The following is a 17,440-nucleotide window of genomic DNA, read 5'->3' on the forward strand; positions in this document are numbered from 1 at the left end:
TAAATATATATATCTAGGTGTGTGTGTGTGTGTCTCCAGAATTGCACTGTCACCAATCGCTTAAGAAGAATGGAAAACCATCTGTCCTGTCAACAGTCAATAACAAGCTTCTTAGACAAATATTCATTTAGCATGTACTATGTGCAAGTAGTAGGCCAAGTGCTGGTCTCTGTTGCTCTTGCCATTAACTCTCTGATGACCCAACTCGGGAGCAAAGGCACCCAGGAGAGAAGCCAGCTAGGTCAATGGAAGGTACTGACAGGTTTGTATTTGATACATAAACATGCTCAAAGATTCTTCTTGTTGTTCTGCCCACAGTAGGCAACTGAGAAGGATAAGAAATGGTATTTGAGCTATTCTTACTTTATCCTTATTATTCTCATCAGCCCTCGTTCTTCATCTCTGGATTTTGGACAAACCCTTAATTCCCTCGCCCACGTGGCAACCCCCTCTCCCTCTCTGACAACACAGAGACACACATGCACACACCACCATCTGGTGCACCCTACCTCTTTCCCAAAGTCCTCCCATCTCCCCCTTCCATCTTGATACAGTTGTTTTCTCAACTTTCTCCTTATAGCTTAAGCACAGATTTGAAGTGAGCTGATATGAAGGGTTAGAATTATATGTAAAATTCATAGATTTTTAGGCCAACATTTATTTTGACTGAAACAAATTTATTTTGATTGAAAATTCTGTCTATGCTTTCATGCATCACAGGGCTAGAGGAAGCAGTAAAGAATAGACGTGATACTTTAAGCATGTTTTTCTGTTTGGATGATAGCTAATATTCTAATAGTTCTGCCCTTCTAGCTCGTACCATATCGCCTCAGTATCTAGCTTTAAAATCAGTGGGCACATTCTATATAGCCTAAATGAACTGAACTAAACATAGATTGAGCAAGACTATTCTCATTGCTGCCATTAAATAGTTGTATGATCACAGGTACTGCTGAGGCAGTCTCCCCATTTCTCAAACTTGAATAATAAGAATGAGAGGTGTCAGGAATAACATATTTGAGAGATGAAACTCTTTGAAAATAGAGTAAGCACCCTCAGAAATAACTGGATCAATGGCTAAATATGAACTGATGATTTATCTTCTTTACTAGGCAAAATGCCCAATTGAAAGGAGCTACAAATCATATCAAACATTATTTACCTCCCTGTGCAACTTGGTATTAACCATACCTTAATTTATCCTAAGCCACACTGAATATATAAGTGTGATGAAAATATCACATTATTGTGAATTGCCTATATTTATTGCCTTATCCACTGCTACTTCCATGACATTTTCCTTCCTACCTTCCTTCCTCTCTCCCTTCTGTCTCTCTCTCTCATTTTCCTTCCTTCCTCCCTCCCTCCCTGTTTAAATCTAGATTCCTCAATTTTTAGTCAGGGTTCTAATTACAAGTTTAAAAGCCTTCATACTTTCCTTCTTCTCTGGAAAATTGTGAAAGGTGCACTTAGAACTATGATAAAAATTTAGTTTCTAATATTTTCACATACTGTCACATTAAAATTAATCCAACCCCATTTTCACTTTGTTCCTCTTAGGTTTTTTTTCAATTATCATGGATTCACTTACAGCCATTAGAAATACAGTTCTCTAGAAGTAAATGTAAAAATAAGTAGATAACAAATTTTTACATATGCTAATTATAATGAACAATAAGCAAAGATTTTAATAAATATCCATATTAATCTAAATTTACAGCCCCAGCACATATGAGGTATTATTATTTAAAAGTGATCACCAATCAAGCTAGAGCTTTCCTATGAGAAGATATAAATAAATTCCCTTTATGGAAAGTCTCTGGGACTTCAAATAGAACAAGCAGGTTTATTATAACAAATTCTTGGCCGGGCGCGGTGGCTCACGCCTGTAATCCTAGCTCTGGGAGGCCGAGGCGGGTGGATCGCTCGAGGTCAGGAGTTCGAGACCAGCCTGAGCAAGAGTGAGACCCCGTCTCTACTAAAAATAGAAAGAAATTATCTGGCCAACTAAAAATATATATACAAAAAAATTAGCCGGGCATGGTGGCTCATGCCTGTAGTCCCAGCTACTCGGGAGGCTGAGGCAGTAGGATCGCTTAAGCCCAGGAGTCTGAGGTTGCTGTGAGCTAGGCTGATGCCACGGCACTCACTCTAGCCCGGGTAACAAAGTGAGACTCTGTCTCAAAAAAAAAAAAAAAAAAAAAACAAATTCTTTTCAGATGGAATGAAGAACCCACTATTATAGGGGAAAAAATCTATTTACTCATAACATATAAAAATGTAATAAGAAAATATAAAAGTGAATAATAAACTTTAGAATCTGGACACTTCTTTTTATACTTAAATACTGGCCATCTTTTACTATTATTTAATGATATACTACCTAGAGAAAAGTTAGTGGTTATTATATCTCTGCAGTCGAGTATTTGAACTGAATGGAACTTTGCTATAGCTGATTATATCACTAAAATACAATTGAAAATATAGCATCAATTTGGAAATTCTATCTGGTAACTAGCTGTTCTTCAGTGTGGTGGCTTCTTTTCTATAAAAGTTTATTTACATAACTCTTTAACCTTTGAGAAATCACTAACACTTATGTCAATTACTGGCATCCAACCAAGGTGGGCCCTGGGAAAACTGTATTAAGCAAGCAAGGCTTATCTTGAGATCCTTTCAAACTACCCCTTTTTCATATCTCTCTTCCAATTTCCATAGCTCTGTCGGCCAGACTTTCCCAGGGGGCCTGGTACTGTCAAGCTTCTCTCTCATCTACTTCAACTGTCCTATTTTGCCTGCATGTTGGCCCCATATTCTCTAAAAAAAATAAATCTCCTTTGTAGATTCAATTCTTCATTCTCATTTTCTGTCTCACAATTTGTAGGTTCAATTCTTCATTCTTTTCCTATCACACACTATCAGCTGTGCATAGTCATTCCAATGTAGCATGTGAATGTCATTTTAAAAAACAACATGTTAATAATGGATCGGTAGGTTAATGTGCTACCCCTTTCTGGAAATACTTGTGTTTTATCTGCATCTTTATATTTTTTATTTTACTTCAGCTCTTTGCAACTGCAAAAGAACATGGAGTTCTGAAGTCTGAGGGGCATAAAAGCAAATTTAAAACATAAAAGGTAAAACATGATTTAAATAACACATTTCTAAGACATGCTCTAACCAATACATTATGTTTGACTATTTTTCTTTCTCTGTATTTATTTCCTAGAAGTATCACATGATTTCTATACTTTTCCACACTTTCCTGGTTGGAACTATGAACATTTCTTTCAGATCCATATATTGTGTATCATTGTAGTATAACTCTGGCACGTTCTGACTGATGGTATTGGAAATGCTATATACTGAAAATTAAACATTTCCTGATGTGTTCCAGTTTCTCATTATTATAAACGGCAAACTTATTCTCACAATATTCAAAGCTTGAACACTATGTCCTCTTCTTGGGTTTTTCACATTTACCTAATTTTTAAAATGTTTCTAATCATTTTTTCATAACCACTTCTAGATGTCTCTTCTATGAGACCATCATCCTCCTGTCCCTCTAACCATCAGCTAAGTTTATATTATATTGAGAAAACTTCAATATTTAGTGACTGAACTCTTCAGCTGCCATAACAAAAGTTGAATTCACCCAATAAAAGGGGTGGATTATTAAATGGGCAGTAAGTTTAAATTTAATACTTAATTGTTCAGTTATCAAACATTTAAATTTGACTTTAAATGTGCAAGGAACTATTATAACTTCTTTAAAATTATTACCTTGTTTTATCCTAACAATCCTATGAAGTAGATATGATGATTCTTATTTTATGGATTAAGAAATGAGGCATGTGGAGGTTAAGACAGACACAGCTGATAAATGAAGGAGTCAGCTATACCTGGGCTATACGCCCCCAACCACACTATGATGTGGCCATATTGAGTGTCCACCATGTGCAGTTCTGTGCTAGCTGCTAATGATTCACTATCCCCCTACCCATAGCAAATTTGACAAACTGTAAAAGTATTATTTCACAAATCACTTTTACTTACAAGGAATATCCCTGTATCCAATCTCCAAAGCATGAAAATAATTCATAAATTCCCTAACTGGAATTTTAAAAGCTTCAAAGAGGCCCATGTCTTCAAAAAGTCTGTAGGATACCTGTAAAAGAGACAGACAAAAACCTTACAAAACATCCCTAAGTGTGTGTTAGACATAAAAAAAATGAGGAAAAAATAGCGTACATTCCATCAACCACATTAATTTGTTGCCAGTAGAGACACTTACTGCAAACAATTAATCAAGCACATGTTGCTACATATGTGCCTACCCTTCTGTGTGCCTAGCTTTTGTAGTTTCTGACCACAGGGGCATATAATCTATTTTTAACGGTAAAGACTAGACATAGACCCAAGCAACTGCCAGCCAATAGAAAAACCAGTATACACCATGGTAGTATAGGGAGGCACTAAATTGTGTGTGATATTGATAATTAGAGGATGAAATATAGTAAATTGCTAATTGCTTCATACATACGATAAGCACTAAATAAACGATAAGAGAAAGCTTTAATTTAGACTCATTTTATTTAAAAAAAATGTTTTCCGGAAACCAAAGGATTCCGAGTTGTGCTTTGGTGAAGGACAAGGAGAAAGAATTATGGGAGAGAGGAAAAGGGTTGCTTTGACTAAGATATATAAAGAAAAAAGATTTATTCTAATCTAGCATAAATAACAATGTCTAAACTATTTTCCCTCAGTTATCTTTCCTCTTATTCCTCTGAATATCTATTTTTTTTTTTCCAATTTCTTTCCTGGCTCTGATGACTCACATCAAGTAAATACCTTTGGATACAATTAGCATATTTAACATGCAAATGGTGGAGGAAGAAAAAAATGATAACGGAGCAGGAGAAGGTAGTGGGGAGAGAGATGGTTTTTCATGGGGCAGAATGGAGGACAGAACCTTTTAAAATGGCCTCACTGCACATCACAAAGACACAGTGCTGGTTATCATTCAGGAGACCTTAAAAAAGAATTATTTGTCCTTTTTGTTACTTGCATTCCTTCTTAAAATTCTCTTGAAATAGTTCTTCCAAATCTTCAATATATTGCCTTATAGTTAAATTTCCATCTTTTGTTATCATATTTAAATTTATTCAAATTCGCTAGTATTCTAACTACATATCTAATGTTTATCAGTCACATACATTATATGTGTCTATATCTATACTTATATACACACACTTATATCTAAAAAGGGGATTCATTCATTCAACATGTATCTATTGAGTGCCTACTATGTGTCAATTTTTTATGCATGCATTGTCTTTCTCTCTCTCTCTCTCTCTCTCTCTCTCTCTCTCTCATGCGTTGCATGCATACAAACAAAACACAGACCTCTTCTTTCATGGAGCTCTTGGTTTAGCAGGGCAGGGCAGGAACCAATAGATATAATAAGTAAGTTATATACTATGTCAGAAAGTTATAAATCATGGGGAAAAGAAAAAATGGAATAGGGATGAAGGACTGGGATGGCAGGGAAGGCATGGCAGTTGTCATCTTAGATATGGTGGTTAGAGTTGGCATATTCAGTAGGTGACCTTTGAACAAAGAACTTGAAGGAGTTATGGAGTCAGGCACGTGGATATCTGAGAAAAGAGTTTTCCATGCAGAGGAGAGAGCCATTGAAAAGCCCCTGAAATATGCTTGCTGTACTCAGGCCAGTGTGACTGAAACAGAGTGCACAAGGACTGGAGTTAGACTTCAGCAAGCAGGTAACTACAGGGTGGGATTGGGGCCGGGGTACAGTCTTGGAGTGTGAGAGCCAGGTCCACTATTTATAAGAACTTTTACTCTGAGTGAGGTAAGGGGCCATTGAAGAGACTGGTGAAGGGAAATCACCTTATTTGACTTATTTTTAAAAGGAGCATCTTGGCTGCTCATTGAGAAATAAATTGTATAATATATTCATCTCAACTTCTAGGTACTTTCTCCACTCTAAAGGACAAGTTTATTTATTCATTTTCCCTTTTTCCATCCCTACTTCCTCTCTTTTTAAAAATGCAACAGAAAGTAAAGTTTGTGGTTCCTGTCATATTATATTTCAAGCTATTTCGTCTTTTAGTTATTTCCTCTCTACTATTGCCTTGGACTATATTTGAGTTCCTGTTTATACGCACCTAAGGGATTTAACTATGCATGTTACTTCAATAATAATAACAGCTGCAGTAGCTGCTACGCATACACACACACACACACACACACACACACACACATAGCATTAAATAAGTAAGGCGTCTATGCTAAGTAGTTTACATGTATACATAGTGTAATTAATTTTATGTATTAAAAAGTTTACATGTTATAATTAATCCTCACAGCATCTTCTGAGATAGGTACTGCTGATTACAAATATTTGAAAGCAGACGAAACTAAAGCACAGAGAGGCTGAGTGACTCGTCCAAGATCACACAGAGGATACATATGAGAGCATTTTAGCTTCAGATTTTACACTCAGCTTCAAATTCTACCACCATTATTTAAAAACCAATATTGTTAGGATCGCAAATAACTAAAGTTGCCTGTGATTCTCTTAAAACATTTCAAAGATGAATTGCAAAATTAAGACAACAGGATATTTCAGAGTATGATTTTAAAACAGAAGAATTTTCCTCAAGAAGCTGTTAAAATAACCCTCAGTAATTTTACACATGGTAATTCCAAACTCATGAATAAAGACACTATTAACTAGGTAAATATTGGTAACTGCAAAGAATAAACACTATTTCAAAATCTGAAGGATGTTCTTTTGGATTTGTTAAAATAAACCTGATAATCATCAAAAGGCAGGCTGTGTATTGAGACTGAGAAGTCATTTCCACTGTACATATGTCTCTTTTAAAAATCTTTTGAAGTAAGAGTTTTTCTGTTTAGTCTCAGCCAAAAGGTGATTTCTTGGAATGTCCATGTTAATTCACTTCAGCTGTTCTGAAGTCTTACTAAGCCAAAAAGAAAAAAAAAAAAAAATCCTATTCCATAACCAAAATTTCATGATTTTTGCACTTATAAACTCAAATCAAAGGGAAAAAATGCTAAAGTCCTGTTCAACAAGGCATATGAAGCTGTGTTTGCTGCATTTTCTGAAAGTTTAATGTTTGGTAAATTGGGAAAGTAAAGAGTGACTACTAAAGATTATGCTGTAATACATTACTTTTGAAAGATGACTAGAACAGAAAAACACATTAATGAATTTTGTGGTGATCCAATTGCTAATTATCCGTAATCTTTCCAATGTCTGCTGGTATCTACGACTCGCAGAATGCATTTTGTGTCAGTGCTGACCAAGTTCCATTCTCCCACCCCCAGTTCACATTAAGGGGAGCTGATTACCTGCAATGATATCACTACTGTCACTTGCACTATAAAACCAACTGCTGTAATAACCACTTTTCCACTTGGTTAGATGCCCCACTTGGAGAGCTTCAAGGTATAATAAGCAAATGTGCTTTATGGGGATCTGAGAAGCAGCTGAATGAATGTAAGAAGGCTGGGCTTCTGTTGTGGATAAATCTACATTTGAAGCCTGGGTCTAATATTTACTATATGATTTTAGAAGGACACTATATCCTCTTTTAAGACTTAGTTTCTTCTTCTGTAAAATAGGGGGAAAAATGCCTGTATCAAAGTTACTGTGAAGATTAAAGAGTTTTGGCGAGTTTGTGAAATATATATCAAATATGAAACGAGATGAGATTTTTCTCTCCATACCAGGAACACTCTCTCTCTCCAGTAAAAGAGAGAAAATACTTCTTAGCCCGTTGAAACATCCTGTAGCACCATTACAGGTGAATTTCCAGAAAAGTTCACTCCCTCAAAGTCATAGTCTCCCAAGGATTTCAGAAAGTGGGATATAAAACCTCCCAGGAGGAGCCCTAAGGTATGAGGGTAAGGTGGACTGGATAGAATAGTTACCCTTAAAGCTGTCCTCAAGATCAGCAATGAGACCTTGCTTAGCAGTGGGGAGAAAGGAAGAGGAGAAGAATGGGCTCTTAACTCCCAGAAAAGTGCAAGGTCTGCCATTATATTCCTTAACATGTTCATGGATGGAGTCTAGCAGACGCAACAATTGCATGTTAACAGACTTTGTATTTATTTTGTGCTTATATTCCATCAATAATGTTAGCATACCTCCTAACTAGGCCTACTCGTCTGTGTTTGTGGAATTGAACACCAAAGGCAAGGCCCACTATCTTCTCCCTTCAAAGCTTCCCAGACCAGGATGTTCATCCCAAAGTTCCACACTCAGATACTGGCCCAGCCATCTGAAGTTCCACAGGGTACAAATAGGTATTTCAGTGATTTCTCTTCTAGTGTTTTGCAGAGAAGTGTTAGTGGCCTCAATAAATCTGGGCTGGATTCTGAATTTTCAGCTAAGTCATAAATTAAGAAGTTTAGTAGTCTTTAACATCTCTGCTGTAATATTTATTCAGATCTGTAAGAGCTCGCCTAAAACATTTTAAAATAAACTGATGAATATTATAGCATCATTCTTTTTAATTAAGAGTGTATATTTTGACAGGTGTTTGGTAATACAGCAAATCCATCATTTTGTTTTGTTTTTTGAAACAAACACATTCAAAGCCTTAATTTCTGTATGTTTTCTTTCTTCCTTGACAAAACAAACATTTCTTTGGGAAGCCTTGAAGGTGGTCTAGCCTAGAGATAACTATACTAACAGGCTGCTGTTATCTAGCAATAGTTCTCATACTGTATTTCTCGTGACAATAAATGTGTTTTCGATTTTCAAATACAGAAAACTCTATTCGATGTGTCTCTCACAGCACTGGGGGGAAGCATATTTCTGCAAAATATCTTGTTTCTGGTAAGGCCAAGCACTTTCATATTAAAAACTTTAAAAAAGTCATTGGAAATAGTTATAGACAATAAATTAGTTTTTACAAATAGGCAGTTTTCTTCTTTCTTCTTTTCTTCAAACAGACTTGTGTCACCTCTTTTTGTTTTCTTAATTCTATGAATTTTAGATCATTCATTCATCTTGCTTATGTATCCCTGATTCCTCCTACTTTGTCTTAAGACATCTATAATATTTTAATTGTATAATATGGTATTCTACTAGCTCAAAATTCCAGTTTCTTTTGTTAAACCACCACCAAGGAATCTACAGAACGTTGTGTGCTAAAATTTCGTTTCTCCACACAACACCTACCCACAGGTGTCAAGAATGTACAAGCTTTAAGCAATTGAGGAATTGTTTTTCATATATTTACAGTCATATGTATGAATGAATTTCTTACCTGACTAAGAATACGGCCACATGTTTTTCCTATACTTTCTACTAAATCAAAAATTGGAAAATTCCAAGTATTCAGCTGCTCCATAATTGAGTCCAGATTATCCATGACAAGAGGTTCAGGAGCAAGAATCGGTTTGTCCTGTAATGAAGATTAAAATATTTTAATGACATATAGTTTTTCTATAAAGCAATTTGTGCTTTGGTAAATTTAAATTAATAACTGTGGTTACCATAAATAAATGACTTAAAACTCCAGAGTCAAAGAGTGATCTTCAAAAGAAATCAAGATGAATGAGACATTGACCCCACAGTAAGGAGGAAAGTATCCAAGGCTTTCTGTTTCAGACTATGAATTTTGCATTTTTAGATGCATGTGTATCCAGGGTTCATATATACTCCAGCAAAACCATGGATATTTCCTCCACAAATTAACATAACTGCTTTGGGTCTACTGCAGGGTTCTTAAAGAAAGATTCAAGGACTTCAGAAAACTCTGGAATTATATGTAAATTTACCTGTCCACATAGTTAAAAATGTAAATTTTTCTGAGATGAGGGTTCCTTGCTCAAATGAAACTTTTAAAAGAGATCCATGAGTGGAGAGGAGGACTTAATCACTCCTACTGTAATTGATCAAATTTATATTAATGCTTCAAAAGCAGCATTCATTTTATGGAATGACAACTGCCACATTTTTCAGAGATTTTAATTTAATTCCCATGATCTACTATTTTCTGAGAAACAATCACCATGCAAATGTAAAGACTTTTTATAACTGGTCCCAAATGAGGATATTTTTTAAGAGTAAATTTCCAAAAGAAATAGAAAATAAAGATAATGAGGATAAGAAAACATAAATTATTTTACCTGAAAATCTATTTGATTTAAAAGTACAAGTGATAAATACAGTAAAAAAATGATAAAACAGAAAGTGATAAACTCATGACAGTCAACATTTTCTACCATTTGCCACCTCCCTCAAATTAACCTGACTCAAATGTACGCTTCTATCCTCCTTAAACAGATCTCATTAAACACACAAAATAAGTCATTTAAGGATATTTTAATAGTGAGAGAAAGGGGTTCTATGTACTACATCCATACAACACTATTGCACTTGAATCCACTAAATCTATAAAAAAAAAATTTTAAAGGATATTTTAATAGGTAGCAAGTGTCACTATAAACCTGGTTTAATATAACAAGGAAAATAAATATTGGCTCACTTTCTAAGTCAAAGAGGTACTAGAGGAAAACCAGCAAATGCCCTAAGACAACTATCTTCCTCCTCCCTCTCCCTCCCACACTCCCTTCTTCCGCTCCTTCCTTTCTTTCATCTTTCTATTCTTTCCTTTATAAAATATTATTTTATTATCAAAAGAACTAATTCATTTTCTATGCATATTTACACTTTTTAATCAGGTTAATAAATAACTGTAATGATTTGTAAAGAAAAAATACTTATGCTTTTAATCACCAAATAACAGAACCATTAAAAAACCATAAAGGCTTGGATAGAGAACTATATTGGTATATATGGGTAGGGCTCCACCACATGCGTGATCTAAATGAGACAGATCTGTAAAACTAATGATTCAGGGATCTATTTCTAAGCCAATCTCTATAGTAAAAGCAGATTTCTCAAGTAAATGAATAAGTGAAGTGACATGGGCCTACCAGGAACATCATGGTCTCGGGAGCGTAAGTGCCGCACGCTGACGCTTTCCTCAGTGGCTCCCTTGCACACTCAGCCTCATCCTCGTTCTGTACAATATCACTGCTGTCGCTGTTGTTATTGGTTTCATAATCAGAGGTAACTTGAGCAGTGTCATCTGCAATTGAAAGAGAACAGCTTATTATGAGATTTGTCATGGGGAAAAGGGGCTCACTGAAGCACATTTTCCTAAAATACATATGGTAAATATAGCATTTAGGGAAATACTGCTTTCATGAGCTGACACACCAAGAATATGACATCATACAGTAGAGAAAAGCTCATATTTTCTAACCCAATAAAATAGATGGGAATTATGATCTATAATTTGTATGATGTTCAATAATTCCTCAATAATAATTTTTAGATTTTATAACTTTGTATTTCTTTTTTCTCTGTTCCTCTCCCAATACATTACACCACTGAGTAGCTGACTCAAGCACTAACTCTAGAATGGGTACATGCAGTGGGAGAAATTGAGTTGACACGCCCAGGAATAAAGCGGGCTGTAGAACACAGAGGGAGGGCATGTGTTTAAAAGCAAGGGAGAGCCTATGTATCCACTCTGTTCCTTGGGAGTCTGTCACTTCGTCCTTATCTATCCCCCTTCACTGTTCCCAATTTTCAGTCTGCAATAAACTGTGCTAATCAAAAGTCCAGTCAGAAAATACCAAATATCTGAAGAACATGCTCTTGAGGCAAAGACCATGAGAAGCTTCTCATAGCTGAAAAAGCTACCTGAATGAAGTTTACGGAGTGTTGGCTAGGTGTTGGGGACCACTTAAAGAACTTTATTTGTATTAACACATTTAATCCTCTCAACCATCCTGTGGGGCACAGAATATTCCCTTCTCTGTGTCCCTCATCTTCCCTAACTCAACTAGGGCTGGTACAATCAGGGGAATGTTTCACCTTTGTGGGCTCATGGAGAGCTATGGCCTTTGAGTGTGGCTTCTTCATTTTTATTACAGATTTTGGGATTGAAACTTGTCAACTACATTTTCATACTATATCTAATTCTAATACACAAGCAGTTGCTTAATTCTGTGTGTAATGGTGGAAGTAGCAAGATAAAATAACATTTCTGTATAGTTCTATCTATTCTATAAAATGGTCTCCCATGTTGTAAAAACATACATCTGTATGATGAGGCATAGAAACATTTTGGATAGTTTTGCACCAAAACTTCGTGCATGATCAAAATTCTACATAGTAGGATGACAGATGATTTTGATTTTCTTCCTTGTCTTTTCAAATTTGTAATTTAAAATAATCAGAAATGCAGGTTACCTATTTGATCAGGAAAGAAAAAAAAAAAAAAAGATTCTCATTTTGAGGAACAAAATCGAAAACAATGAATTACCTGTTCTGCTTGGCGTCCGAGCAACTGCCCCACTTCTCTCCAGGAGCCCGTCAGCAGAATTCCCTTGGGAATACGGTCTGCCACAGCTGAGAAATATCAAACAGCTATAAGTATATCCTTCCATTTTCAAAAAAAATCATAGGCACATACTATCTATATGTACATTAAGACAGACACAATAATCAAATATTTCTACCTTCTATTTGTTTCGTGGGAAAATTCATTTTGTTTGAGATGTGGGTACTGTGCTTTATTGTGAGAGCATGAGCAATACAGAGGATTAGAAATTTCACTTGCCCCCTACGCTCCCCCTTACTTGAGGTGAAAATGGCGGTAAAATTTTGTCATGCTGTTGAGAGAACACTGGGACAGGCTGCTACCTATCTACAGCAGTGACTTTGGAGGTGTCAACATGTGTTTGGTCAGGAATCTCTTCCTCAGTAGAATCCCTTTGTGCCTACTTAAAAGCCTCATTATTAGATTTATTTCTTTGGCTTAAGACATTTTGTGTTCAAACAGACCTTTAAGAAAAGGCAGCACAGGTAAAAAAATAGAATGATAGTATGCTAATTTTATTTTTTGCCACATAATAAAAATGAATTCTTTTTTTCAGATTGATCAGTCACCTGTTAAGTCCCTAAGAAATGAAGCGAGAAGAGGCACATTTTGACAAAGAGTGAATGTACGATGGACTACGTGGGACGCTGGTTGAGAAAAACAGGCCAAGGGAGGTACTGTGGGAACCAGGAAAAACCAAGGTACTAGAGGTGAACAACCTAACAGAGGGTGTTGGAGGATGAGGGATACTTTTTTCTCAACAGTTTGACTGTTTTATGAATTAAAAAGCAACCCCATGGGGGATATGCTGAAATAAAAAAAAAAAAAAGAAGAAAAAAGCAACTCCACAAAAGGTTTGGCAAAGTTCCACACTGGCTCCTCCCTCTGTATCTTGTTTAGAGATTTCATGATTAGATTCTAATTCTGCACTTTGCTGCTAGGTTCTTTCCTTTTGACTAACATTACAAAAGGACTTAGAGGATTTTTTTGTTTGTTATTTAACCACAGATTGCTCACTCTAAAATGAAAAAAAAATTGAGTGATAATTTATTCTTTAATATCTTCTTAAAAGTCTCATCATTTTTTTTTTTCTGAATTATGCTTGTATATGCAGTAGAGAAAAGCATTTTCTGGCTAGAGAGTATTTTTATACTAAATAAATTTATTTTCAACCCTTGAATGTAAGTAGAAAATCATTATACACAAAATATTCCTAATTGTGAAACCTATCATTTTAACTTAAGGGATCCAGAGAAAATGACGGTACTAAAGGAAAAAGAAAAGTAGATGCAATTAATGGACTTACATTCTCGGATGAAACTCAGTAGAAGTAAAGTTGCTTAGTTTTAAGTTTTTCATTGCAAGATAATACCTAAAAGGACTATTTAAATGAGTAGTTCAAATATACCAGCTCCTATGCCAAAAAAATAGCTTGTTGCATAGACATTACAGCAGCCAAGAGACTAGGACTCAACGCCAAGCCCTTCGAGTTCAGCAGGGGAAACCACAATAATTAGTCGTGTGTTTCTGGAGCTCTCTGTGCCTACATGGGTGGCTGTCTTGAAGGCAATAATAAAACCTGGTTTGAATTATAGGTTTATAAAGCCCAAACAAATAAAACACACACTACTGGATTTATAAACAGTACTGAACAAGTAGACAGTGAAATCCCCTTGTTTTTCTCTGAAACCTCTTTTGTAAAAATCCCCATTACATTCTTCCTGCTGAGAATACAGAAAATAGACTATTAAAAGAAAAGCTATGTGAGTGGTACATCTTTTCTGAACATCCCTATTCCTTTCTTTAGGCAACTTATTTCCCACACGTCTGGCATGCACAGTGGGAGAGTCTCCCTAAAAGGGCTGAAAGCAGATGTCCTTCACGCAGATTACTCCCCTGGGCTTAACCCTGGCTCGGGGTACACACAACAAAACAATGGTTCTTAAGTGTGTTCTGCCAAACACTAGATCCATGGGCAATTATTGGGTGTTAACCAAAAGAAACTGGTTCTGTGGTCAAATAAAATCTAAAAACACCAGATGAAACAAAAAAATCAAGGGGTGGTCTTTTAGCAGAACTTATCAGAGTTTTTAATAACGTGATGTGTATTGTGAATCTCTAGAGGGAAATACTTTATATCTCCTAGGCATGGTACTACAGAATATACTTTTTTGTGGGGAAAAAAGATGTGGTTAATATCCTATAGAAATTATTTTATTTAAATAGCTGTCACGGAAAGGGCAGCAGAATAACTTTTGGATGGCAGAATAACTTTTTACTCTGGCCCTGGCCAAACAAGAATAATTTTTCACTTAATATTTATAAAGAGAAAAGAAGTAAAAATAAAGATTACAAAATAAATAAAATTCATTCAGCTTACAGAGCTTATGTGTAAGGTATATGAAAGTGAAAATTAGGAGGTTTAATAGCAGTTGTCAGTTCCTAAAACCGAACATATTGATAAAATATAGGTCTAGGAACCAATATTTGATACCAGAAAACCAACATTTTACTAATTTATTCAAATAGTTAACCTCATTCACCTTAAAAAAGAAATACTATTTTATTCCAAGGTACTTAAAAGCACTCAACTCTTTTCTACTTAAAAAATACTGTAATGCTTTAAGAGCAATCATTCAAGACAAACTATTACTGAAGAACAGTAAAAACACATTAATCAGTAAAAAGAGGCAATTCTTTCTTAGTGACAATGTTGGCAAAATAATTACTCCAGCCATGCCAAGCCCTTTTTTCTTACCCTCTGTGATAGATAACACTTTATAATTCTGTTTCAACATGATAGAAAAGCATATGCAACTGCTTAATTGCATTCAGAGAACTATTTGAGTCCAGCCATCGTGGCCCATGTATTATTTGCACATTTTCGAAGTATTAAAATGAGAAATGCAAATTTAAGATTAAATATCTTTAAAACCAGTATAAAATACTACCTGGAGAACAAGTAAAAATACATTCCAACAAAATGTTGAATTTAGATTACTTAATATAAATTTTTAATTATCTATTTTCTGCATTCTCCATCAGTAAGCAGACAACATATATAACTAATCGTTTTTTATCATCTCCAAAGATTAGGTATATGGGCTGTATGGACTCTGAACTTTCTATTAATACAAAAACCACTAAAAAATTAAGTTTCTATTATAGCCTATTCAACACAAATCACATTATCCTATACTTTTTTGTCAACAACTTTGGCAAACCTAGTCTAAGCTGTGTGGACTGGTGGTAGATGCTTCTGTGGGGAAAACTATTATTTGTTTATCATTAAATTCCAGTTTACAACATAAAATCCTTACCTGCTACATATAACAGGTGGAGTTAGGATCTGAGGGGATAAGTCAGGGGCGCTCTGAGTGTAACTTAAGGTCCTGTGAGAACCTAGGCCTTGTTTCGCAGTTGTGTTAGAAGATTCTGGAAAATGCACTGAAGAAATTTTGCTGACCGGGCTGCTGGCAGGAGTTGCTTGGAGAGGTGAGGAGCAGGGTGATGAAAGAGGTGAAATTTTAGCTAGGGCACCTGAGAAAGAAGAAGAGTTAAGTCAATAAACAAATGTCTTTGAAACGCAAAATTGCAACTCCTGAGCTTCACCAACAACCATGTACACGCTCAGGCCAGTGGGCTGGCCTCTTGTGCATGCCACCATCTGGAGACAGGGTGTGTGGTTGGGGTGTCTCCACAGCATGAAATGGGAGTGATGAATCATCACGAAAAAATCGGTGGCAATGTTGGTGCATCCAGCTAAAGCCTTGGTGTCCTGGAGTAACTTCAGGACAGAGGGATATTATTTTCTCTTCCCATTTTTGTTTCTTCTTGTCATTCTGACACAAAAATAATAGTTAAAATTTTCTCATGTGTTTGCCTTCTCTTAGGTTGTGAAGTTTTTAGCAGGAACAAGATCTGCTATTGTTTTAAGCATTAACTGGTATCTGGATCAGAGTTTGGCAGGCATCAAATGGTTAAAATATGTACATAAGGAAGATACATTTTTTAGATGCAATTAACCTTCTTAACCATTCACATATTCAGTGAAATGGGACCTTTTTGTGTGAAACAGTACTTTAATCAAAATAATTTTTGAAGAAAACATTTTAAAATGAAATATGATCTATTTCAGATCAAACAATAGGCCTAAAGGTTACATTTCAAGTGCTGGTATTTGTGCCAAACTGTCTGTGTTTACTCTAGATTGTGAGAATTTTACAGGATTCTGGCTTAGATTTCAAAGCGCGGCTGTTGGAAGACAAGGACGATATCTTTTGAAGTTACTCTCTCCCAAACATAGAGAAGGCAGCCTGCACTTAAAATTGAAACAAAAAGAGAGAAATAACTTTTGAACAGCTACCTGATTACTGGTTTTCATGATTTTATGGCTGAACGACCTACTGTAGGGTAAATGAAATGCAATCATTAAAATTCATTCTCTATTTCTCACCACTGAAAGGAAATTTACAGCCACGGACTTTCACATCATCAAATGTTGTGTGTGGTTAACTAGCATCTGGCTGACAGCAAAGTTTGCTTCCAGGGACTAGTTCCCTCAAAAGTTTGATTTGTCACACCCAAAGGTTTTCTGGCCCACTGAAAAGAACATTAAGCTTGTTGAAGGGTTTTTATAATTTTCTTTTTAAATTTCTTGTTGGCATTGGTATTTGTTTTGTTTTGTTTTGTTTTAAAAGATGGGAAATCTTATGCTTCCTTTGCTTAAGCATGGAGAACAGCAAGCCTTCCTCGCCCTTTCTCAACGTTTCCATTGTTGACTCTTGATTGACAGCTTGTCCCTGCTTTTATACTTAGCAAATGAAACCACTTAGACCCAGAGAGTTTAAAAAAATCTTCCCAGTGTCACACTACTAGCAAGTGGGAGAAAAGAGAGTGAGCCCAGCTATTCTTAGTAAAATGTGCTCCATCAGCCAGAACTTCTATCAGAGACTGCTCAAGGGGGAAGAAAAACCCATGATCCA

General features: G+C 35.7%; 1 protein-coding gene across 1 annotated transcript in view; it reads right to left on the reverse strand.

Moving 5' to 3' along the window:
• PDE3A (phosphodiesterase 3A) overlaps positions 1-17,440 on the reverse strand; it is a 286,388-nt gene that overhangs the window by 18,513 nt on the left and 250,435 nt on the right. Inside the window, exons 6-10 of the mRNA XM_045554234.1 lie at positions 15,776-15,995; positions 12,399-12,484; positions 10,999-11,153; positions 9,324-9,461; positions 4,057-4,168 (exon numbers count right to left, since the gene is read on the reverse strand). Coding sequence (XP_045410190.1) covers positions 4,057-4,168; positions 9,324-9,461; positions 10,999-11,153; positions 12,399-12,484; positions 15,776-15,995 — 711 coding nt within the window. The remainder of the gene's footprint in view (positions 1-4,056; positions 4,169-9,323; positions 9,462-10,998; positions 11,154-12,398; positions 12,485-15,775; positions 15,996-17,440) is intronic.

Source organism: Lemur catta, chromosome 6 (genome assembly GCF_020740605.2).
Source record: "Lemur catta isolate mLemCat1 chromosome 6, mLemCat1.pri, whole genome shotgun sequence".
NCBI lineage: Eukaryota > Metazoa > Chordata > Mammalia > Primates > Lemuridae > Lemur > Lemur catta.